General features: G+C 43.5%; 1 protein-coding gene across 1 annotated transcript in view; it reads left to right on the top strand.

Moving 5' to 3' along the window:
* The window catches only part of LOC129859524 (alpha-1,6-mannosylglycoprotein 6-beta-N-acetylglucosaminyltransferase A-like), a 110,044-nt gene extending 84,821 nt beyond the window's left edge, over positions 1 to 25,223 (top strand). The window contains exons 11-17 of the mRNA XM_055929386.1: positions 374 to 507; positions 12,517 to 12,666; positions 17,999 to 18,145; positions 18,659 to 18,775; positions 19,919 to 19,993; positions 21,218 to 21,375; positions 21,984 to 25,223. Of these exons, the coding sequence (XP_055785361.1) occupies positions 374 to 507; positions 12,517 to 12,666; positions 17,999 to 18,145; positions 18,659 to 18,775; positions 19,919 to 19,993; positions 21,218 to 21,375; positions 21,984 to 22,182 (980 nt within the window). The 3' untranslated portion in view covers positions 22,183 to 25,223. The remainder of the gene's footprint in view (positions 1 to 373; positions 508 to 12,516; positions 12,667 to 17,998; positions 18,146 to 18,658; positions 18,776 to 19,918; positions 19,994 to 21,217; positions 21,376 to 21,983) is intronic.
* Positions 25,224 to 25,748: the final 525 nt, after the last annotated feature.

The raw sequence follows: 25,748 nt of genomic DNA, 5'->3' as shown, positions 1-25,748 counted from the left end.
TCACTAACACAACAGATAGCCTACTCATAGGCCTAATCATTAGGCCTATTGCCATGCTATTCACTCATTTCTGTACAGCATGTGCATGAATCAATCAACTAATGTAGAGAAAAATAGTTGTTGTCCTTTGCCGATCTCATAGCGATAAGGTGCTGGCAATTGAATTGCTTTTATTTAATGAACTAACATCACCCACCTATAATCATCGTGTTCCCCATTAACTGTACAATGACAGCCTGTGTTTATGGCTTGTTTTCCTTTTTTTGTATAGAAATTAATGAATGTGAACTAACTAGCTTCAGTACTATAATCATTGTGATCCCAGTTAAGCTGTGTAATGACAGTTCTATTGTGTGGTTTATTTCCCCTGCAGCCCACACGCCAGACAACAGCTTCCTGGGCTTTGTGGTGGAGCAACACCTGAACGCCAGCGACATCCGCCACATTGACGAAGTCAAGCGGCAGAACCAGTCGCTGGTCTACGGCAAGGTGGACAACTTCTGGAAGGTACGGCGCTTCAGCTCGTGTATCCTGCATGGCTGGCATAGCCAAGGTTTTGCGTTAGACTCCGGCAGTGTTCAAATTAAACATTGACTCTTGGGGGTGCCTAATGTGTCTTGGTGTTGTCTGACGTTGAAATCTGATCACCCTCATACTTAAAATGTATGTATGCACTCACTGTACTGTAAGTTGCTTTGGGAAAATGTGTCTGCTACATAGCATTTATTACAATGTTATTTACATTGTGTACAAACTCTGCTCAGCTCTTAGTTATTTGGGAGCAGTGGTAACGTTTTGTCTTGGACAAAAATGTATGCTTTTGGCTACATCAGCATTGAGGGTGAAGCTGAATATGGTAGAGTAGTGTTCTTCAGTTGGAATTTTGAATATCATGTCACCAACTGGAGACTCTCCTTGTTTAGAACAACAAATGATAATTGATCTAGTTCCCAGACATCAACACTACTAGAATAGAGCTCAAAGAGAAGGAAGTGCTGCTCAGTTGAGTTCAATAGGAAACTGGTCCCATCCCTTGATCACAGGGAAATAGACAACACTGTGGATGCTTTTAAGGAGACTGTAGTGACTGAAGTGACAGTGTCCACTGAGCCTTTCAATGCCTTTCAAGATGAAAGCACCAGACACGTTAAACCATACATTCTTGGGAACCGGCGTATGGAATCTATTGTAACCCAGTTCCTCAACTCTTCAAAGAAAGTCACTGGAACACTTTGAAAACTTTGGGCAAAGATTTTGGGAGATTTAATGGAGACTAGTGGTGTTCCTTTAGAAACCATATTCCCGAGTTTCTGATTATTATGTTGATAAATAGTTGAATTCAGCTCTACTCTCTGATTAGTTATAATATATTCTAACTCAGACTCTGTTGTGCAGAGGCATTGTCGCAGGGATTATTTCATCTAAGACATAAAGGGTTTAGAGATTGTAACTACACCAGCCACAAGCGTTTTGCGTGCGATTCGCTCGTTGGCACATTACACATTGTTGGATTACTGCCTACTCTGTATGTCTTGGTGAGACTTGACAAGGGCTGCGATGATGACAAACACTGTAAAGAAGCCGGTTGGAACATTTTAAGCCAGACATCTTTCGGAGGTCTAGCACACAGGGTGTGCATCCCAAATGGGCCCTGGACAAAAGTAGTGCACTATAAAGGGAATAGGGTGCCATTTTGGACGCAACCAGAGGAACTCAGGCGGAAGCAGATTCTACAAACAAAAAAGCCTAGGTAATTTCAGATTTGTGGCGAACAATGCCTAGCTTTTATCATAATCAGCTGACACAAAGTCAGATGCCAGTCATGCCACCCACAACCCAACCTGGTCATACAGGTTAAGGGATGAAGGACATATTCCTGGGGATATAAACCTGGGTTCAAATAGTATTTATATTTTCTCAAAGGTGTATTAGATTGAGCCTGGTGTACCAGATGCGCAGGGTTTGCACTTTTGGGACTATTCGATTGGTGCCATTGCGCCAGGTCATTCAATAACAAATACTATTTGAACTCAGGTCTGTGACCACACAAAGAAATGACCATGTCTTGCAGAACCAGCATCCACGCACACCAATTATTTGTCTAACACAACAGCCCTATATTAACCATGTAGTGCGGCTTGCCACACGCTCTCTCAAACCCGCATGAGGCACAGCACAGTGGGCCATTTAGTCTCTCTTAAAGGGCAGAGTGCCAAACTCCCATCACTTCTCCTTGAAAAACATTAGCAGCTAATCAGACACCCCGTCGTGTTCATTACCTCAGTTTTTAATTAAACAGCCATTTCAGAGGAGTCTGGTAATGAATGAACATGAGGAAAAAAGGCCTCCCTCGCACTTTCCCTCCCTGAATCTGCGGGGGATGGCTGCATTGCCTTGTGAGGGACTACTGTGAGGATGTCACGAGACCTGGTCGGCTATTTGCTTTTCATCAAGGAAACCAGGAAACAGCCTTTCAACACCTTCATACCTTCATATCTTGGGATTGTGGTATTTACTGCTCACTACAAGGCTAGAACATGATGAGGGGTGGGCGTACAAAAATAAGACGTCAGAGGTCCTGTGTAGTGAGACATCTAATACCAAGTGCCTTTGCGACTTTAACAACATTCAGTGACCAAACAAACGTCATTGCCTCCAATCGCTTTGTCTCTGATAGTCATTTGTTTTTCCCATGTAATGTCACACAGAACCCAGAAGCTCTTCACTAAGGGGAATATTCCCTGTCTCTTATCAGAATGCAGAAGTACACCACTAGCCTCTCTCTTCCCCTCTCTGCAGGTGTGTGAATGTAGCCGTTTGCGTCCCAAATGGCACCCTGGTCCAAAGTAGTGCGCTATGTAGGGAATAGGGTGCCGTTTGTGGTGCAGCAATTGTGTGCGGAGGTCTGATTTATAACGGGTACAGAATGGACGGTAATTGCTGTATCCATATAGGAGAGATTTATCGGCTTTGAGTGGCTTTAAATGTAATTAGGCACAGCAGAGGAGGCATCTGTCTGCCGTCACTGTGTGGTCTACATACTCAAACAAAACTTTCAGATAATTTCACCGGCAAACTCTAAAGAGAATAATCCACTATTCTTGCTGTCTGGAGTGCCTCCATGCGTATCACTGCTCTCGTGCTAGTAAATGTGTTGCCAAAGTATTAAATCTCTATTAGAGCAAAATGTATAATTTATTACTGAGGCTACACAATGGTCTTGAGTTAATGAATAAAAAAAAGGTCTGGTATGATTTGGTAGTAGTTAACTGCAATGAAAGATGAAGTAAAGGTAGGCTGCTAAGTTCCTGCATTGGAGTTATCAAGGTGCCATTTCCATAACATCAACCTTCAGACCTACTTTTCCCTATGAACATACAGTTGATGTCTGAAGTTTACCTTAGCCAAATACATTTAAACTCAGTTTTTCACAATTCCTGACATTTAATCCTAGTATAAATGCCCCGTCTTAGGTCAGTTAGGATCACCACTTTATTTTAAGAATGTGAAATGTCAGAATAATAGTAGAGAGAATTATTTATTTCAACTTTTATTTCTTTCATCACATTCCCAGTGGGTCAGAAGTTTACATACACTCAAGTATTTGGTAGCATTGCCTTTAAATTGTTTAACTTGGGTCAAACATTTTGTGTAGCCTTCCACAAGCGTCCCACAATAAATTGGGTGAATTTTGTCCCATTCCTCCTTACAGAGCTGGTGTAACTGAGTCAGGTTTGTAGGCCTCCTTGCTCTCACACACTTTTTCAGTTCTGCCCACAAATTTTCTATAGGATTGAGGTCAGGGCTTTGTGATGGCCACTCCAATACCTTTACTTTGTTTTCCTCAAGACATTTTGCCACAACTTTGGAAGTATGCTTGGGGTCATTATCCATTTGGAAGACCCATTTGCGGCTAAGCTTTAACTTCTTGACTGATGTCTTGAGATGTTGCTTCAATATATCCACATAATTCTCCTCTCTCATGATACCATCTATTTTGTGAAGTGCACCAGTCCCTCCTTCAGCAAAGCACCCCCACAACATGATGCTGCCAACCCGTGCTTCAAGGTTGGGATGGTGTTCTTCAGCTTGCAAGCATCTCCCGTTTCCCTCCAAACATAACGATGGTCATTATGGCCAAACAGTTCTATTTTTGTTTCATCAGACCAGAGGACATTTCTCCAAAAAGTACGATATTTGTCCCCATGTGCAGTTGCAAACCGTAGTCTGGCTTTGTTATGGCGGTTTTGGAGCAGTGGCTTCTTCCTTGCTGAGCGGCCATTCAGGTTATGTCGATATAGGACTCTTTTTCTGTGGATATAGATACTTTTTTAACTGTTTCCTCCAGCATCTTCACAAGGTTCTATGCTGTTGTTCTGGGATTGATTTGCACTTTTTGCACCAAAGTACGTTCATCTCTAGGAGACAGATCGCGTCTCCTTCCTGAGCGGTATGACGGCTGCGTGGTCCCATGGTGTTTATACTTGCGTTCTATTGTTTGTACAGATGAACGTGGTATCTTCAGGTGTTTGTAAATCATCCAATGATGAACCAGACTTGTGGAGGTCTACAATGTTTTTTCTGAGGTCTTGGCTGATTTCTTTTGATTTTCCCATGATGTCAAGCAAAGAGGCACTGAGTTTGAAGGTAGGCCTTGCAATACATCCACAGGTAAACCTCCAATAGGCTAATTGACAGCATTTGAGTCAATCAGAAGCTTCTAAAGCCATGACATCATTTTCTGGAATTTTCCAAGCTGTTTAAAGGCACAGTCAACTTAGTGTATGTAAACTTCTGACCCACTGGAATTGTGATACAGTGAATTATAAGTGAAATAATCTGTCTGTAAACAATTGTTGGAAAAATGACTTGTGTCATGCACAAAGTAGATGTCCTAACCGACTTGCCAAAACCATAGTTTGTTAACAAGACATTTGTGGAGTGGTTGAAAAACGAGTTTTAATGATTCCAACCGAAGTGTATGTAAACTTCCGACTTCAACTGTAGGTGTCATTTGAGACGGTGTTGTACTACATTATACAATGGGTGGTTCTCATCGTGGATGCTAATTGGTTAAAACCGCGTTCTAGCCAGTGTCTATTCCACAAGTTAACTTCTGCTAAGGCTATGATGTTGACATGCCTATTTACTGCTCCATCTCACTGCACAATCCACTGTCTCATCAGCCCAACCAGGCAATTTATAAACTTGATCTCTACTGTAAAAAAAACATCTTGACATCATCTCCCCTTTCTTTTCGACTAGCCTTTGGTTTTCAACAGCGGAGATTTGTAAAAAACCTTGCTGTCTGTCTCTCCGACCTTTGCAACATGGTTTCAATATTGAAATTCAATCTCCACTGTCCCATTGAGAATTAAAGTGAAGGACAAGACAAACCGCTTCATGAAATCATGAGTCGGCATAATTTTATGGATATATACAAAGAAATGTCAATAGGTCAAACGAAATGAAATTGTCCTGCTGAAAAGTCCAGGTCAGCCATTTTCCAGGTCAGCCATGGGATGCGAACCAGCGACCCTCAGGTTAATAGCCCTAAACAACACCACCAACAGTGCCCAAGAGCTGCAATGCAAACTGGTTGAATCTACCAGGTCGTCTCGAACAGTCACAGACATGTTTGAAGTGGGAGAAGGAAGGTGATAACCGAGCAGCCAAAAAGCAGGCCTCTCAAGGAGCCGTTGCCGCGGCAACCCGGCTTGAGCCGAGCACACTCACCGAGGCAGAATGAAGGGTGACTGTTGGCTGTGGCTCTGCGCACTCTCAAACAGCAGTTTGAGTCTTGTTATTGTGAGATTAGGTGGTTGAGGCTGTGTGAGTAATTGAATATACGAGAGAGTGGTTGTATGCAAAACATATACTGAACAAAAATATAAACGCAACAATTTCACGATTTTACTGAGTTACAGTTTATATACGTAATTCATTTGGCCCTAATCTATGGATTTCACATGACTGGTAAGGGGCGCAGCCATGGGTGGGCCTGGGAGGGCATAGGACAACACACTAGGGAGCCAGGCCCAGTTTTTCCCCACAAAAGGGCTTTATTACAGACAGAAATACTCCTCAGTTTCATCAGCTGTCCTGGTGCCTGGTCTCAGACGATCCCATAGGTGAATAAGACAGATTTGGAGGTCCTGGGCTGGCGTGGTTACACGTGGTCTGCGGTTTTTAGTCCGGGAGGATTGACTGCCATATTCTCTAAAACGACGTGCCACACCTGTCAGATGGATGGATTATATTGGCAAATGAGAAATACTCATTAACAGGGTTGAAACAATTTTGTGCACCAAATTTGAGAGAAATAAGCTTTGTGCATATGGAACATTTCTGTGATCTTTTATTTCAGCTCATGAATCATGCGACCAATACTTTACATGTTGCGTTTATATTTTTATTCAGTATAGAAAGTGCGGTGAGAATATAGACAGAGAGAGGGTGGGTGAGAAAAAGAGAGGAAGAGAGAAAGATGGAGAGGTAGGGAAGGAGAGGGGTGGTGTGAACATGGAGATGGAGAGAGAAAGTTAGACACAGAGAGGGAGGGAGGGAGAGATATATAAAAAAGAAACACAGGGCCCCCTGACCTTAGATCAGGGGAGGATGACACTGGTGTTTGAAATGCTAATGTTGGCTGACAGACAGCGCCCACAGTCCTCCCAGTGCACAAAGATCCATCAATGTAACCCTGACATGTTTTTCCTCACTGAGCCACTCACACACACACACAGACACACACTAGGGCGCATACACTAGCGTGAGCACTCGCACACGTACAAATACTCAGGCTTACAAACAAACCCACACATATTCTTCTAGCTGTTCAGAAAAACTCACTGAAATATAGGCTACATCCAGGCTGTATCACCACCGGCCATGATTGGGAGTTTCATAGGGCGGCGCACAATTGGCCCAGCGTCGTCCGGGTTTGGCCGATGTAGGCTGTCATTGTAAAACAATAATTTCTTCTTAACTGACTTGCCTAGTTAAATAAAAAGAACACACTGATGAATGACTGATGAATCAGGAACAGACTTACAAACGTACCAAGATACGGTATCTGGAGATTCCAAGGGCCGTGATTCTCTACAACTGAAAGCAGTTCTATTTTATAGAACAAAAATAAGTTGATGCTGGATAGTGAACAATGCCGGAAAAGCCTTTATGCAAACAAACTTCCAGAAGTAATCAAATATTTTACATTGTTTACTATCCAGCATCAACTTATTTTTGTTCTATAGTAGTTCATCCCATGATCAAAGAGCAACTCATGGATTAACTATAAACCAAAGAAGTGCTCCTCTCCTGTGCCTCTGCTGTTCTATTTTAATTGGATTCAATGAAGCTCATAACCCATTACAAATGATTTAGCGTAAGGTCATATAGCCCCTGTGAGAGTACATGGGTTGTATTCACACTTGGTAGGTTTTCTCCACTGCCAGAATAATCTTCCCCAGTATCCCAACACATGCTGGTGAGCCCTGCATAACACGAGGGCCTCTTAGGCTTAGCTCAGTGGGCTAACGCAGTCTTGTCAAACAATACAAAACCTCAGAAAGGGAAAGAGGGATACCTAGTCAGTTGTACAACTGAATGCATTCAACTGAAATGTGTCTTCTGCATTTAACCCAACCCCAGAACACATTCACACACACATACTTTTCCAGGTGATTTACAATGTAATAAAAGCCTCTCTTCTCTCGTTTTGATCATCTGCCCCAAGCTGATGTAAGCTATAGTGTTGCTATAGCTATAGTGTTGCTATACAGCAAACACCTCATTCCAGTCCTCACATACCAACAGCAGACCTGTGGACATGACCCCCTCGTCCCTAGTGAAAGTTCCGCCCCGGTTCAAGTACATTTGTATTTGAAATACTTACTGTCTGTGTATTTGAGTATTTTTCAAATGTGGCAAAATTATTATTTTTAAATGATTTCCTATATATAGCCTACTATTTAAAACTATTTTGAAATACTTGTTTCCAAATACGTTACTTCAAATACCCCTATGACCAAACAGACCTGGGTTCAAATGCATGGAGTATTTAAATATTTGTATTTAAAAATGCACAGACAAATACATGCCAATACTTTCAAAGTGTATTTCCAAATGCATTCCAATATGACTTCCTTCAAATACAAAAATATCCAGATACTTACTTCGAAATGTCTTTGAAAATAATTGAAATACCCCAAATAGTATTTGAATCCAGGTCACACACACACACACACACACACACACACACACACACACACACTGCAGCCCCCGTCAGGTGCCATCAATGTTACTGTGGGTCTTTGTCACTGTCCCTCCCCGTTGGAGCCAGACTGAGCTGCAGGCCGCAGGGGAACAGCTCTGTGACAGTCAGGGCTACAGTCTGGAGCGGTGGGGAATATTACTGTACCCTCTCTCTGTGACAGCTTGGGCTAGACTACAAACAGCCGAGCCCTAGCCTGTAGCCATACTACTGGCCTAAACAGCCCTCACCCCCTTATAGGCATGGCACTGAGAATGAACAATCAGTCTGCACTGCGGTAACTTTGTGGGATTCACTGTTGTAATCATATATCACCATTTCCATACTTTTGCCATTCTAGTGTGTGTACGTACATATGCACGTGTGTGTGTGTGTACACAATCCACTCCTTCCTACTCTCCACTCTTCTACCGCAACCTTCCTCTAACCCTCCACCCAAGCCCCAGCTCTCTGGGGTACACATATTAGAGAGTAGACATTTCACCATCTAATTACAGATAGCCACCTCCACCCTGCCTGGATCTCTGCTCTCTCTAAGTTCAGTCCCAAACGGCAACCTGTTCCCTTTATAGTGCACTACTGTTGACCAAGGCCTATTGGGCTTTGGTCAAAAGTAGTGCACTATATAGGGAATATGGTGCCATTTGGGACTCAGACTCTAAGGCTCCCATTACAACAGGCTGCCAAGAGGCATCTGATAGGGCATCCCTAGGGGCCGGGCGACTGGCCTGTGTAAGACACACTCAAAGGAGAGCCTGATGTACTGTAGTCACTCCACTGTTCTCCTTCCTGTTCCTAAAGCTAACAAAGGATGCTGTGTGCGCTGGAGACATTCTGTATCAGCCTGCTTTGCTCAGAAATAATTAGCTTGAAGGCAGGTTGATTTGTTTTTGGATTGTTTAGAATATGGATTTTCATAGAAGTTCAAATTTTTTGGGGAACGTTGTCTAAGATATTGATTTGTATGGTAGTTAGACTGTTGTTTATAATATTGATTTGTGTTGGACTTAGAAGGCCAAAGGATGCTAGAGACATAGCTACTACTCTGTGCTAAAGGTCTTCACGGATCTACCCGACCCGATTACACTTGATCCGACCCGGGATCCAGAATGTTGTAGTTAAACCATCCCTGTGTGAAAATATGTGAAATACTGACCAGATCCTAAATTATATTTGAAGAGTTTAATTCCTAAACAACAAATGCACATTTCATACATTTAAGTTTTATTATCTTAAATGATTGTCAGTGGGTCCCCTTTTCATCAAACCAAATATGTCTAAATAATTATTTTGTGTCAAAACCGCATTTTCGCTTCATGAAAACGAGCCACTGCGGGGAAAAATAGGCTACTGTTGTGGGAGAGGAGAAGGACGCAGCGGAAAATAGTGATAAGCCTATAGGGAAAGGGTTGAATGCCTTCAACTGAAATTTGTCTTCTGCATTTAACCCAACCCCTCTGAATCAAAGGTGCGGGGTGCTACCTTAATCGACATCCACATTTTCGTCGTCCGGGGAACAGTGCCTTGCTCAGGGGCAGAACGACAGATGTTTACCTTGTCAGCTCGGGGATTCGAGCAAGCAACCTTTCGGTTACTGGCTCAACACTCTAACCACTAGGCTACCTGCCGCCCCAAAGGCTATATAGAGTGAGTTTCTGAAACATGGAGTTGTTTTGCTGATGTGAAGCTGAATGAAACTGAGTAACGTTACAGGGAGTAAAAACCAACAGGCAAATTGTTGTATGGGCCTCATTTATGCACATTATGGATACAGAGGAGAAAAAGGTTACCCATATTTTTAAGACCTGAGCGATAAACATTTAAAAAATGTGGTCTCTCCTATTTAGTTGGCTATTTTGCCATTTTATTTTATTTATTTAAGTTTGCTAACTAATATTAATTGACTCGAGTGATAAGCTATTTGTCAGCGTACCCTAGCTTCAGCGCTTTCGCTCAAAATAGGTTAGACTATAATGCAGAGTTATCGACACATTCTTTCTGATAGTCTTTTAATAAAGAAACATTTTGACCAAGTTAATCTGCTCATGTTGTGTGCTTGTGTGGTACACTGATAGCCTATGCCTATCGACAGGAAAATATTGTAGCCTTATGTTGAAATGCTGCCAATTTATTGATTGTTTAAGGCATGGTATAAGAAATATCAGGACAACTTCTCTCTTCAATTATGAATCTTTAATTAACTCTCCGGACGGTAAGCCGACATGTTCTCTTAAATCGCAATTGTTGGAAATGAAGTGGGAATGCAGGAGAGTCCATCCTTCCGTAGCCTATTTGAATTGTAGGCTTCCTGGTCAAACAGGCTATAACCTGCCTTTAGTTTAAATCAACTATAGGGACGTCATTAAGAAAATACTAAGCTGTACACCACAAATACATTATTTTAGATAGGCCTACAACCGAAAATGCATGTTCACTGCCAGACAAGTCAAAACAATTGCCTACTTGCAGGGCAAGATCTGGTCCACACGTATCCGAAACAGATTTTTTTTTAAATGATCGGATCCTGTAGGGTTGGAAATTTGCATATCCAATTCTGTTCAGATCTCAATTTCGGGATCTGAGAAGGCCTCTACTCTGTACCAGCCTGATTTGGTTAGAAATAATTAGCTTTGAGGCAGAAATGGCTGCCTTGGTGGCAGGTTGATTTGTATAGAAGTCAGAGTCTCTGGGAGAGGTGTGACTATTATTTAATTTTTTTGAATGTTGTTTGTATCACTATTGTTAGTTTTTAACATGAAGAGATGGTTGTTGCTGTAGCTAGGTCATAGAGAATGTGCATTCTTTAACTTCCGTGGCCTGGATGTGTGTGAACCCATTTTCTTAAAAGATGGATACCACCACAAACTGTCGAATGCTCCTGCATTCAATCCTTTCTCCAGACAGCAATGGCTTGATAATGAGTGGTGCCAAACAGTTCGCCACTACCTGAGCACACCTGGGGGCTGCATGGAAGGATGTATGTGCGTGGGTGAGAGGAAAGCAGCTGTTCCAGTCTCTTGTTCCTAGCTTCAGTTTAAACGGCAGCCCTGCCGCAGCCTACCATTAGGGGTTTCTCCGGGGAGGATGTCGCAATCGATGCTTGATTAAACTGGTTATCCCCTGTCGTTGTCTGCTGTCGCCTGAATCCTATCCTTCACTATTGCATTTTTTTTTCTATGAAGCAGTGCAGTGAAAAATATGCCTGAGTACTAGCCGACTTTATGGACTAGTTTAGGAATGTTCTGCATTCAAAGCATTTAGGTGTAACTGATCAGGAAATTGTTGCAAACATTAGACCTACCTAAAGTGTTATAATCAAGATTTCTCAAATCGTATGAACAAATTTCTTATTTGATATGATGTATTTTTTTTTACTGTATATTGCCACCAACCCAATGAATATCCATGATTACAGTTTTGATAATGAGAAGGCATGAGTCATCTTTCATCTCTCAGTGGATACTAGTTTGTCATCATTCTCCCTGAAACGTATTTTTGCTTCCCCTTTTCCCTACTGCATAGCACGCTACATTTGACTAGAGCCTTATGCACCCTAGTCAAAAGAGGTGCACTTTATAGGGAATAGGGTGCCATTTGGGACGCAGAGCTCTCTGCTTATCTCCCATCTGTTTGCGAGAGAGATCATGTTGATCCAACAGTACTCTCTCCGTTTGTTTTGCTCGAAAGTGTTTTGAGTCAGTTTACTCCAGCGAGGAGCCATCTCTTATCGGCAATGAGCTCCTTGCCTGATATAATTTCCTGTGTTAGTCTCAGCTATAATAGTCTAGTCATTTCCAGTTTGAGGGAATTGTTATAAGCATGTACGAACCTTTATGATGTCTTATAGTAGGCCTCATAATAGGTCATGGCTGTTATTTCATCCAAATAATTTTAAGGAGACGGTAATAAGACATAAGGGACCATGCAAGTCTTACAATGTGTTATAACCACATCATAATGCATTTCCTGCCAGCATTTAAGTTAAGTGTTACCAGATATTGTTTTCATGTTGTCTGTGTGTCATCCACTTTTAAGAGTACAATGCAGATTAGAGGCAGAGTTCCAGATACAATAACAATATAATACTTTGTTTCCTTTAACCCTGTTTTGAGAATCTCAACATCAACGTAGAGCTCTATAATGAAGCCAGGTTATGTACTGTGTACAATACACAGTGTGAACCACAATATGTACAGTAGTAGGGTCTCACTGACTGGTGGTTTTCTTACTGTGTGTTTCAGGACAAGAAGACCTACCTTGACATCATCCACACCTACACGGAGGTGCACGCCACCGTGCACGGTACCAGCACTGTGCACTTGCCCAGCTACGTGAGAAACTACGGCATCCTGAGCGGCCGTGACCTGCAGTTCCTCCTCAGGGAGACCAAGGTGAGAGCAACACACACGCACACAAACACACCGGGTGAGAGCTTGCAAACACACACACACACACACACACATACACATTTATACATATACACACACACATATACAATACACACACATATACAAATCTTTACACACACCAGAGTTGAAGAATCCTGCCCTAGAGAGAGGAAGCACACATGCCACACTGTAAGACTCGGGGGCATAGGTACCAAATCATTGCTAAGAGTGACGTGATTGCTCATAAAAAAAGCCTTGGTTCCTGATTAGATAAGAAATACTTGATTTATCCGGATGGAAAGTTGGTTTGTCAATCAACAGCATGTACACAAACTCACGGAAAAAGACAACAATCAACAATAAGTGTTCTAAGACGTTCATACAGACACTCTGTTTGTTGGGAGTGCGACACCCCCCGTGACTTCACTATGCATCGCAGTGAGTGGATGGTGTATGATGACACCGCCATAATGACGTCGCTCAAACTGTCATGGCGAGTGTCAGGATCTCTCAGCATTTCATTAGTCATAGTGATCTCACCCAGAGTGCCTCAGCAGGGCCGTATGCTAGCCAGGGCCTCCATTCATGTCATGCCCAGACCTGCCACTGCTCGTGGCACAATGCAACTGCTCAAGGTTCACTTCTTCTGAAGTACCTCCAACCACACTGCCTGTTTTCTAGCCACACAACTCGTCCCAGGTCTGTTTGTGCTGTATAGCCCAACGACCCTCTGAAGCGCCAACCACACTGCCTGTTTTCAAGCCACACAACTGGTCTGTTTGTGCTGTTTAGCCCACTCATATGGTGGTGCACACAAATAGATCTGGGGCCAGGCTATACCTGTCCTAAATAGTCTGAAAAGAGGCTGTGATTATGTGCAAGCCTATCGTGAGAAACTGTGGAAAATCTGGAAATCAAACTAGCAAGAGTCAGGCTTGAAAAGAGAGAGTGATCAGAGATCTTTGGAAGGAGAGGGAGAGAGCATGGAGGAGATCTTTGAGAGGGAGAGAGCATGGAGGAGATCTTTGAGAGGGAGAGAGCATGGAGGAGATCTTTGAGAGGGAGAGAGAGTGGAGAAGATCTTTGAAAGGAGAGGGAGAGAGAGTGGAGGAGATCTTTGGAAGGAGAGGGAGAGAGAGTGGAGGAGGTCTTTGGAAGGAGAGGGAGAGAGAGTGGAGGAGATCTTTGGAAGGAGAGAAAGAGAGGAGGAGATCTTTGGAAGGAGAGGGAGAGAGAGTGGAGAAGATATTTGAAAGGAGAGGGAGAGAGCGTGGAGGAGATCTTTGGAAGGAGAGGGAGAGAGAGTGGAGGAGGTCTTTGGAGGGAGAGAAAGAGAGGAGGAGATCTTTGGAAGGAGAGGGAGAGAGAGTGGAGAAGATATTTGAAAGGAGAGGGAGAGAGCGTGGAGGAGATCTTTGGAAGGAGAGGGAGAGAGAGTGGAGGAGATCTTTGGAAGGAGAGGGAGAGAGAGTGGAGAAGATATTTGAAAGGAGAGGGAGAGAGCGTGGAGGAGATCTTTGGAAGGAGAGGGAGAGAGCATGGAGGAGATCTTTGAGAGGGAGAGAGCATGGAGGAGATCTTTGAGAGGGAGAGAGAGTGGAGAAGATCTTTGGAAGGAGAGGGAGAGAGAGTGGAGAAGATCTTTGAAAGGAGAGGGAGAGAGAGTGGAGGAGATCTTTGGAAGGAGAGGGAGAGAGAGTGGAGGAGGTCTTTGGAAGGAGAGGGAGAGAGAGTGGAGGAGATCTTTGGAAGGAGAGAAAGAGAGGAGGAGATCTTTGGAAGGAGAGGGAGAGAGAGTGGAGAAGATATTTGAAAGGAGAGGGAAAGAGCGTGGAGGAGATCTTTGGAAGGAGAGGGAGAGAGAGTGGAGGAGGTCTTTGGAGGGAGAGAAAGAGAGGAGGAGATCTTTGGAAGGAGAGGGAGAGAGAGTGGAGGAGATCTTTGGAAGGAGAGGGAGAGAGCGTGGAGGAGATCTTTGGAAGGAGAGGGAGAGAGAGTGGAGGAGGTCTTTGGAGGGAGAGAAAGGGAGGAGATCTTTGGAAGGAGAGGGAGAGAGAGTGGAGAAGATATTTGAAAGGAGAGGGAGAGGGCGAGGAGGAGATCTTTGGAAGGAGAGGGAGAGAGAGTGGAGGAGGTCTTTGGGGGGAGAGAAAGAGAGGAGGAGATCTTTGGAAGGAGAGGGAGAGAGAGTGGAGAAGATCTTTGAAAGGAGAGGGAGAGAGCGTGGAGGAGATCTTTGAAAGGAGAGGGAGAGAGTGGAGGAGGTCTTTGAAAGGAGAGGGAGAGAGAGTGGAGTAGATCTTTGGAAGGAGAGTGGAGGAGATCTTTGGAAGAAGAGGGAGAGAGAGTGGAGGAGATCTTTGGAAGGAGAGGGAGAGAGTGGAGGAGGTCTTTGAAAGGAGAGGGAGAGAGAGTGGAGTAGATCTTTGGAAGGAGAGGGAGAGAGAGTGGAGGAGATCTTTGGAAGGAGAGGGAGAGAGTGGAGGAGGTCTTTGAAAGGAGAGGGAGAGAGAGTGGAGTAGATCTTTGGAAGGAGAGGGAGAGAGAGTGGAGGAGATCTTTGGAAGAAGAGGGAGAGAGAGTGGAGGAGATCTTTGGAAGAAGAGGGAGAGAGAGTGGAGCAGATCTTTGGAAGGAGAGAGAGTGGAGCAGATCTTTGGAAGGAGAGAGAGTGGAGCAGATCTTTGGAAGGAGAGGGAGAGAGAGTGCAGGAGATCTTTGGAAGGAGAGGGAGAGAAAGTGGAGGAGATCTTCAGGATCTTCTCATTAACCTGGTGTTTGGAAGCCCGGAGGGAGCGCTAATGAATTGCCATAAATCCAGACCTGTTTAGCAGCAGCATTGTGTTGTTGAGATAACAAGAAGAGCGAGGCTGTTTTCCAGCCACGCTTTCCTCCCTGCTCCACTTTATGAATAAAGCATTTACCTGCTAACAGATTGCTTGTGTTAATTGCTCCCACGAGATTTTTGGCAAAACGACATGGAATACATAGATACAGTATATAACAGGGCAGGGGTGGAAGGCACTGTATTGAGTTGGCAATGAACCAGCATTATACTGCCCTAGTATAATATTATATGGCATTGGTATTAAGACAAGCATTTCTCTACACTCGCAATAACATCTGCTAAACACGTGTATGTGACCAATAACATTTGATTTGATTTTAGTGCTTTGGCTGTAGCTAATGGGGATCCTAATTAAATACTAAATCTCCTGAAACGTACACTAACTTGCGTTTACAACTGTATCGAAGACGGGGCCCATGTTGTCCCGCTTTCATTAGATCTAAGGTCCTAATTATCTCTTTATGACTTGAGACAGAATTTTGTACCTAGAATGAAGTACAGTAGGTGCTGGATCACTGGCTTTTTTTTCTCTCCTATGTCTCGGCCTTCTTTATACTGGCATATGACCACATTCTTCTTCTGAAGTTGTTCAAGTACTGTATTTCATTGAAGGTCACTGTATTTCACTACTTTTCCCTTTCACATGGCTAGCTACCTTTTCTAAGTGACATCTGAAGCACTTACAACTAGCCTGGTTGCCTCTCAACTTCTCACCACCCCCTATATAGATTTCTTCTCACAATATCCAATTAGCATATGCTACGCTATGCTTTTGTATGCTTTGCAATTCTATGCTGTGCTATGCTACACCACACTGTCTGAGAGGAGTTTGCTCTATAAATAGCAGCTGTTTGTCAGGCCTGTGGGCTCACTGGGCTGCAGTCTTGCCTGGGAGGAAGCACCACCAGTCAGCCTCTGCTGCCACCTGTTGACAAAACGCTGAAAGCTGCAGTCAATACTATCTACTGTCTGTCCCACTGCTGTTCAGTGTTTACATTGGGGTTCTCCAACTCCGGTTCTGGGGAGCTACTCTCCTGGGACTGCGGGCTTTTGCTCCAGCTCGTAACTAACACACCTGATTTTTAAATAATCATGATAAGGATTTCACTCTGGACCATGATTAGATGAGTTACTGCAGGGCTGGAACAAAACCCTGCACACCCAGTAGCTCTTAAGGAGAGTAGTGAGGTACAGTGGCTGAGGAGAAGAATGATATGGGTATAGGCTGAAGAGAAGGGATGGTATGGGAGAGTCCATGTACAGCAGTGTTGCCAACAGTGGGCCGAACTGAAGAGACCCTCTGTCTCCCCAGGCAGAGCCGGCACTGACCCGGGGGGATCTGGCCCTCGCCGACTCACAGACCAGCCATTGTGGCTGTCGCCGGCCCTCCGCTATAACAACCCCAGCTCCAATGGCTCTCTTTTTACTAATGGGGCCTCAGACAAACACATTATTGTGGCACGCTTCACGGGCTAGTCACCTCTGGTTCCAGCATGTTAGAAGAGCCTCTCAGATATTTGCTTTGGTCATCCAGCTCAATGGGTTTTCTATTATCCTCTGTGTGTGTGTGGAGTCTTTGTTGGGGTGATTGGCATGGCCTCTTTTCTCCAATGACAGGACCGTATTTGTACGATGAGCGTTTTTTTCACGAGAAGTGCGAGTAGTACAAGTAATACAAGTGCTGTACCAGTGCTGAGTAGTGCTGGAACGAGATGGCTTCAAGGTTAAGTACATAAAACTTTACACACTAATTTACAGAGTCTGGCTATGCCAATATTCAGATTTTTTTTAATACAGATCTTTATTGCTACAATATATATATATATATATTGTTTTGTTTATAATAATTAACATAATCACCACTCACTAATTCAGTCACTAACATTTTATCCTTGGCATGCATATGTTTTTTCCCCAAGTAAAACAGGTCAGGGGTTTCAAACCTGTGAGTCTCATATCCAGAGACCAACCCTAACCACACCCACACCCCATACCTTCTCCTCTGGTCATTGTTTGTCTGTGTGCACGTTTTCATTCTACCATGTGTGTGAACTCTTCGTTAGCCCCTCCTTGGGCCGACACACACACATACACACACACACACACACACACACACAGACCACACAAAAGCAAGACAGGAGAAGCCCTCTTTTACGACCCAGTTTTATAGCAGAACACTTAGGGATGGTTAAAAAACAATAAAAGCCGTCTGCTGCTGGTGCAGAGGAAACAAACAGACAAGGCTGTGGGATTTCCAGGAAGTAAGAGGTGTCTCCTCTTATTTCTCAGAAGAGGAAAATATTTCTCACTCACACCTGCAATAGTTTTTTCTTCCTGGCACTGATTCTGCTGATGGGGTCTTGCAATAACTGTGATATGTAGTTGTTGTTTCCTACTTAACTTAGTTGAATGCATTGATTGTAAGTTGCTCTGGACAATAGCATCTTCTAAATGTCAATGTAAATGTAATGCTCTTTTTCTCCACAGCTATTTGTTGGCCTGTCCTTCCCCTACGAAGGCCCTGCCCCCCTAGAGGCCATAGCCAATGGCTGTGCCTTCCTCAACCCCAAGTTCACCCCTCCCAAGAGCAGCAAGAACACAGACTTCTTCAAGGGCAAGCCCACCCTGAGAGAGGTGAGAGGCGCCACTCTGCCCAGGGACCCTAGTCAAAGCGTGTGTGTGTGTGTGTGTGTGTGTGTGTGTGTGTGTGTGTGTGTGTGTGTGAGGGAGAGAGAGAACCTAGTTTTATTCATGACAGGTCCTCCGTAATAAGTCAGTCTGGTGTTTGTTGAAGGATAGGGTCTAGTTTGTTGAGCGTGTGTGCACGATAGTTCTTCTTCTGTGATGTGACTCGACTTCAATGCTCTCCTATTGAAGTGAACTACTGTGTCGTGTGTTTGATCCTGTTTTTAGCCTGCCAAGGGACTGTCTATTTATTAGCTGACTAGCTAAATCAGCCAATGTGACTTCAGTATTGTCTGAGGTCGATGATTGATAGTGCACAATAACTTGCTAAATGACTCAAATATAAATGTGAATAAATAATAAAACATAGCACAATATATATATATATTGTGCTTTCTTCAGCTTGTCAAAAGTATTTTTATGGCAGTTGAAGAAATTCAATAAAAATGTGTTCTCATGCAGTTGACCTCCCAGCACCCATATGCTGAGGTGTATATTGGCCAGCCCCACGTGTGGACGGTGAACATCGACAACCCTGCGGAGGTGGAGAGAGCCATCCGCTCAATCCTCAGTCAGAAGGTACCTTTAAAACACACACACACACACACACACAAGCATAATACATGTTTCCCTGCTCACATTCTCTCCTTTCTATTATTTTAGCACAGTCTGAAATGAAAACTCTCCCATTCTCATTTCCTAAAGCCTCAGATACACAAACGATTGTACCAGTCAGGGAAGCAGAGAGCGTGATCACAAATTCCAAGGGGGCCCGATTAGAATAGAAGAATAAAAGGAATTCACAGAGAGATGAATTGAGAATAGCAAAGTGAGAGCTTTTCTTTCTCTCTCCCCTCACTGGTCCCGTGCATATTTAAGTCCAGGGGCAAGCAGACCTCGTGGTTGTGTCCCCAATGGCACCCTATTCCCTATATAGTGCACTCCTCTATGGGCTCTGATCAAAAGTAGTGCGCTATGTAAGGATTAGGGAATGCGGTGCCATTGGGGACACTGACCTCGTGTTCTTCTGCAGGGGTGCCCGAACAATGGGTTTGTTCATTAGAGAAGTCTCATATGGTGTCCAGACCAACAGCCCTTTCTGGATGGCACCCTGTTCCCTTTATAGTGCACTCCTTTTGACCAGGGTCCTATGGGCTCAGGTTCTGATCAAAAGTAGTGCATCATGTAGGGAATAGGGTGGCATTTACCATGCACTCTCTACGGCCAAGAGCGTAGAATGTTATTCCACCAATCACAAATTGATCTCAAAGGTTTATTCACCAATTACAGTTTCCCAGCACCTTATCTGAAGTTGTTTCGATGGAACAAGGATGCAGCTCAGTAGTTTGTCTCATTGAGTTTTGCTCTGTTGACTACCGAACGTAATGACTATAGTGTGTGTTGAGTTCTCGCTGATATCCTCAGCGCTACTGTAGATAGTTGGTTGTGTATATACATTTCAGGAGTGTGTCCGTCTAGAAGGCCTCGGTCAGGGTTGGAGAGTTCTGACGCGCGCGCGCACACCCATACTGTACACACACTTGCGCTCTCTCTCTCTCTTCAGCCCCTTTCCTTTTCTCACTGACCCACTACAGTACCTGTCCCACTATAGGCACATCTGAAGCAGACGCATGTATGTACTCTAAGCAAACTGACTAACATTCTACAGCCTATAAGTGCTTATGTCCAGCTCTAGCCTGACTCTGTGTTTTCTATCCTCAGATCGAGCCCTACCTGCCCTATGAGTTCACCTGTGAGGGGATGCTGCAAAGAGTCAACGCCTTCATTGAGAATCAGGTACGACCTCGCTATAACTGTCCTCTCCATTCTCCGGTACAGCAGTCAGAGCCTTTTCACACAATTGTGCCGACCCCAACTGTCATTTCTTTGGCTCGCTTTCCAGTAAGTACAGTTTGGGAACAAGATCAGCATAGTTTTGTTACACTGCTTCTTTCTATCGTGGTTTAGGCAGGGAAAGGCTAGCTAACTATGCCTCTCAGATTTGCTTCGGCAGACTGGCGCCAGGGCCCATATTAACAAAGTATCTCAGAGTAGGAGTGCTAGGATCAGTTTGATGTTTTACGTCGTCATAAATAAGAGGGGTGACCTGATCCTAGATCAGTATTCCTACTCTGAGACGCTTCTTGATTACAGGCCCAGATATGTTAACAGGCCAGCGTGGCTCCCTTTCAACGACCTGAGCCTTACTAAAATGGACAATATTGAAAGAAAGTATCTTCGTGTGAAAAGGGTATCAGAGCCTCTGAAGTATTCTACAGTGCATTTTCACTGAACAAAGGAACGCCGTCCTGTTTCAGGTTAGAGCCCAACTGGCCTCACCTCTCTATTTGTCATGCATATAATATTTCTGTCTTGTAGGGTATATCATCTTTCTATGAGGTTCTTATCTTGGTGTTGACTTTGTAGCTACATATGACAGCATGCAGCTGCTTTTCTCTTCGTCGACCTTGGACAGATTGAGTTCTGAATGTATCTTTTTGCAGCGTTTTAAAGTTTGAGTCGTGACAGACTTGGCTCTGTGCCCGTTGCTCTCTCGGTGTCTCCCTCCCTCTGCATCTGTCCTGCCGCACTTTGTGAGAACTGCTGATGTAAAAAGGGCTTTATAAAATACATTTGATTGAGCCTGTCTGAATGAAGAGACGTCCCTATGCGCACTTGTTCTATGCCAGCCCTGGGGAAATATGTCTCAGGAGAAATGTCACTTTACACACTGTGAACAAACAAGCTGGCAATAGTGTGCCATCTGTCCAATCGATGGATATTGCTACAGCAATGGCTACAGTGCAGCCACAATATGAGCTGTTGCAATTTTTTTATGCAACTGTTCCACGTTTCATTCACTCATTCTTGTATTTTGACTATTCAATACTGAATGTGAAATTACTTTAATATAACTCTCCAGTGTTCTCTCTCCCTGTCCCTTTCTTCCCTCTCTCTCTCCCTCCTGTTACCATTCCCTCTCCCCCACCCCCATTCACCCTTTCCTCCCTCTCCCTCTAGGATTTCTGCCATGGCCAGGTGATGTGGCCTCCCCTCAGTGCTCTGCAGGTGAAGCTGGCTGAGCCGGGGAGCTCCTGTAAGCAGGTGTGTCAGGAGGAGCAGCTCATCTGCGAGCCCTCCTTCTTCCAGCACCTCAACAAGGACAAGGACCTGGCCCGGTTAGTGTGTGCACATACAGTACACCTTAACCTGTATGTGCACTCGCACATTTTGCTTTCTAACCAACAGGTGGCAGTATAGCATACATTTATATTCTTTATAAAGTTTCAGAGACAAAATGATAGACATCTCAGAGGGAAACATAATTTATTGCAGTTGTCAAATATCAACTTAAGCTCAGTCGTCAGTGTCAGCAGCGAGTGGTTATTGAGATGTCAGGACTCAATGTAAACGCTGTATCACACCCGGTCGTGATTGGGAGTCCCATAGGGTGGTGCACAATTGTCCCAGAATCGTCCGGGTTTGGCCGTCAATGTAAATAAGAATTTGTTCTTAACTGACTTGCCTAGTTAAATAAAGGTTCAATATTTTTTTTTTAATGTGGATCAAGTAAAGGAATTTTCTCTTTGAGCTGCATGCAGTGCATCGTAGCAGACAGTGATGCTCAATCGGTCTGTCTGTCCAGACTGATATCCCAGATGTTTATGTACAGATACATTTTTACTTGTGTGTCTTTGTTCTGTGTATTATGTACTCGCGGCAGCATAATTGATTTCCCTGTGTGGACAATAAAGCAGAATTTCATATTTACCATTTTCTGTCTCAGGTTCGGCATGGACTGCCAGACAGTGGAGTCGTCGGGCGACACGGTGGTGCCTGCGTACAGCGACGCACGTCACCACTGCGTCTTCCAGTCAGACCTGCTGCTGTTCAGCTGCGCCGGCGCCCACCCCTCCCTCAAACGCGTCTGCCCCTGCCGGGACTACATGAAGGGCCAGGTGGCGCTGTGCAAAGGCTGCCTATAGCCACTGTCTGTCTGGGTGTGTGGAGAGGATCGAACTGGAGTGGATTGGACCCTGTACCCTTCCAGAGCGCTGCAGGGAAATGGGGGGTTGGGGACCTCTAGCTCTGACCACTCAGACGGCTTGACTCCTTCCCCCTAGCTCCTCCCACAGCCAGTCCTCTGGAGGGAGGAAGAGCAGCCTGGGAACTAGACAACCATGAGACATTTATATTATTTGTGTGTGTTTTTAATCGCCTGAACTTTGACCTTAAGGTATTTTGATCAGCTTGTCAGACAGACACAGAATCGGCAGAAAACTGGAAATTCAAACGGTGGACAGAGAGGCCAGTGAGCTATATACATTACTCTGGGAACTAGGAATGTCAATGAAACAGTTTTCAGTAAGGCATGGGGCAGGAGGAAAGGTGGGTACAGAAAGAGACATTGAGCATCGGCCTGAATTACTTGAATCAATGGGAGTAGCTGTATATTTGAGGCGGAGCGCATGGCAACAGAGCTCCCTACTGCCCCTAGGCTGTGTGGCAATAAAGCTTGTAGTCGCATCGTGGGACCAACGAGCTGGTGTGTCGCCACACTCGGCATGCTTTCCTTTCTGCCCCCTTTTATCTTTGAACTATGTAGGTTTGCACTGGAGACCCATAAGGGGTCGTCCCAGGCAATAAGGCTCAATGTCCACACTAACATACTACTTAAGATGAAGCAATGCACAGGGCATGTATTCTGAATGGTATGAAAAGTTGCCCATAGATCCTGAAAGATGGTCAGTTTTTCTTTTCCCTTATTTATGGTTAAGGTCACGAATGGGGGAATGGAAGCTGAATTTTCCCCTGTACCTAGGGGAAACTTCACCAAAAGAAATGCTAGTGTGAAGCAAAGCCAGTTTTACACTGTAACTGTACCGCTCCCCATAGTCGCGTCTAGACAGGGGAGTGGTCAGATGTAGATATGTTGATTTTTAAATGTTCCAAATTGCAAATCACTTTCAATCTTGAGGCATTGTCCCTCATGGTCATTCCCAACTACAGCTCACATGCTCCTCTGTAGCCCTGCATGGTAGATTGACCCTCATGTTCCCAATGTACAGACTAGATGCTGAGTTTACAGCTCGCACACATTCACTGCCACACACGCCTGACTGACCAGTTGGGATGTGCTGGGGAAAAGAGGTGTGTCCAAAATAATTGCCAGTAGCCAATGAAAATCATAATTTTTAATTAATCAATTTCAATCAAATGTTTCAAGAAATTATTATCAGGTCAGATCAGTCACATGCAATAGCTACTTGATGGGGAGTCTGTGTGACACAGATTATATAGTGTGGTACTGTTCTGTAAACAGAACACCATCAGAGATGTAGTGGGAAAGGTTACCCAGACAGATCAAACATCAATCTTGCCTTGACCACAATAGATTTATCTGAAAAATATTCTAAATTATTGAAGATATATTGATCATGAATATTTGTATTCTAGATATTTAAGTATTTATGTATACACTAGACCGAAAGATCACATACAAACGTCATTTCTATGGCGGTACTGTACGTTATAGCTCTTGACAGAGCAACACACACACCTGCAACTTTAGTTTACTTCATTTGGAGATCGTTTAGGATCCTAATTTGCCTGCCAATTTTTTAAGCATCAATAAAAGTTTGAATTAGTAGTCCTTGTTGTGAATGGAAATAATGCACTACTTTAATCTAGTTACTGAAGTTAAACAAAATATTACTAATACTGTATATTCTTCATATTTAAATTTATTTTGTATACAGATCTTTGTTTGCTGAATTGTTTGTTTTTATTTATAGAAAAGTTCTTTTTACAGAGGGTAATTTTATTTATAGAAAAATAATATAACGTGTACATTCAAGTGGATGGATGAGACGGGAGTTGTTTGTCCAATCTGACTCCCCCCTCCAGCAACAGTGATGAGAGAATGACAAAGATATCCAAAGGCTTTGGAAACATGGCGGCAAAAGGCCATGTAAAAACTTAGAAACTGGTCAAAAGTAGTACACTATATAGGGAATAGGGTGTCATTCAGACACACCTTGAGACCGTCCTCTTAGACACTGATGAAATGGACAGTAGTGACAGACGTCTCTTCTCATCACTGTACTTTCGGGATGATGATTACATTGGGACAAAAGCAGCGCACACTTTTTGTTATTGTAAATGCCAGCAAGAACCTTGTGACGTTTTTATTTTCAGGTCTTAATGCAAACCATTTGCACATTTGTAAATATAGATATGTTGTCTTTTAGATGGTCACTTGCTTTTTTCCCCGTACTGTCCAGATCAGTTTTTATTAAGTTTGTGTATACGATCTGCAGCCAAGCTACCGTTATAAAAAGTACATGACGTGCCTTTTGATGGTTATTACTAGACTCCGCTTATCGTACCTGCCCAATACATCTACCGGACCTAGTGCCAGAGAAAATTGTTAGAAGGATAATGTTTCTTATAACATTAACAGTAATTGTATGTGTTGGACTAAGTGGTGACGGTTAAAACAAATGTCTCTTAATGCTATTGTGGACATGTTTACCGAAGGCTTTTAGTGGGGTAAAATACAGCATATGAAAGCATCTGCTTCTTTGTGGCAGTGGCCTTGTTCTACTTGTATTAGAGTCAGACTTATTTAGAGTATGTTGTCAACTAGGTCTTTCCTTTCATTGGTTATTTATAAATGAGGGATCTTGAGAACCAATATAAATAGCCTCTATAATTGTCTATTTTAAAATTGGTTTGTCCTAAAATAATAGCTGAAAGGAAGATGTGTTATGGACATGAGAAGATTTCCTTAAGTATCTTTAACCCAACATCGAAATGATTCCGTTGTCAAATCTGCATTCATACATATCCATTATGACTTCTTTTTTTCAATCTTAACCTTGTTTTAAGCCATCATGGAAAAGCTAAAGCAACGATTGTTCTGGGACTAAATTATGACTACAAAAAAATAAACATTCTGTTTTCACAGTTTGACGAATAAGTGGAATATAACTTTATTTTTCAATAAACCTTTTTCTGTGACAAATTGGTCTGTCATGTGTGTTCTATAGAAATGTACATTGTCTACACTACAGGCATTAGTTGCAATATTTACATTCGCACAAAACTACACACCTCGTCTGTGTTCGCAAACAGGAGTAGTCTGCCTTTCTCCTGAAATGTTTTTACTGACAGTTGATTGTGTAAAGCCTATGCAAATCTTAACTGCTGCTATCAAAAACTGACCACTGAACCACATTGCAAAGTTTACAAACCAAATCGTTTGAGGGTTTGATACAATCCGTAGCGCTGAAGTTCCACATTGTGGCCTGTGACATTTTAAAGGCAATGTTCCGTGTTAGCGGAGACTGCATTCACGGTAAACGCTGCTGCATTTCGGCCCAATGGGAAATAGCATACTATATAGCTGAACTTCGGCGATATGCATTGAATCCAGCCCTAAGTTGTGTAGGAGCTCAAATGAACTATTTGCAGTACCTTAAAATATATATTCCTGGGTTGTGTTCATTAAGCAAAGGAAAACAAAAGTTGTTTCTTATTGGCCAATAAA

Source organism: Salvelinus fontinalis, chromosome 7 (assembly GCF_029448725.1).
Source record: "Salvelinus fontinalis isolate EN_2023a chromosome 7, ASM2944872v1, whole genome shotgun sequence".
Taxonomy (NCBI): Eukaryota; Metazoa; Chordata; class Actinopteri; order Salmoniformes; family Salmonidae; genus Salvelinus; species Salvelinus fontinalis.
Note: the sequence above shows the minus strand (reverse complement) of the source record. Positions and strands in the feature narration are given on the sequence as shown.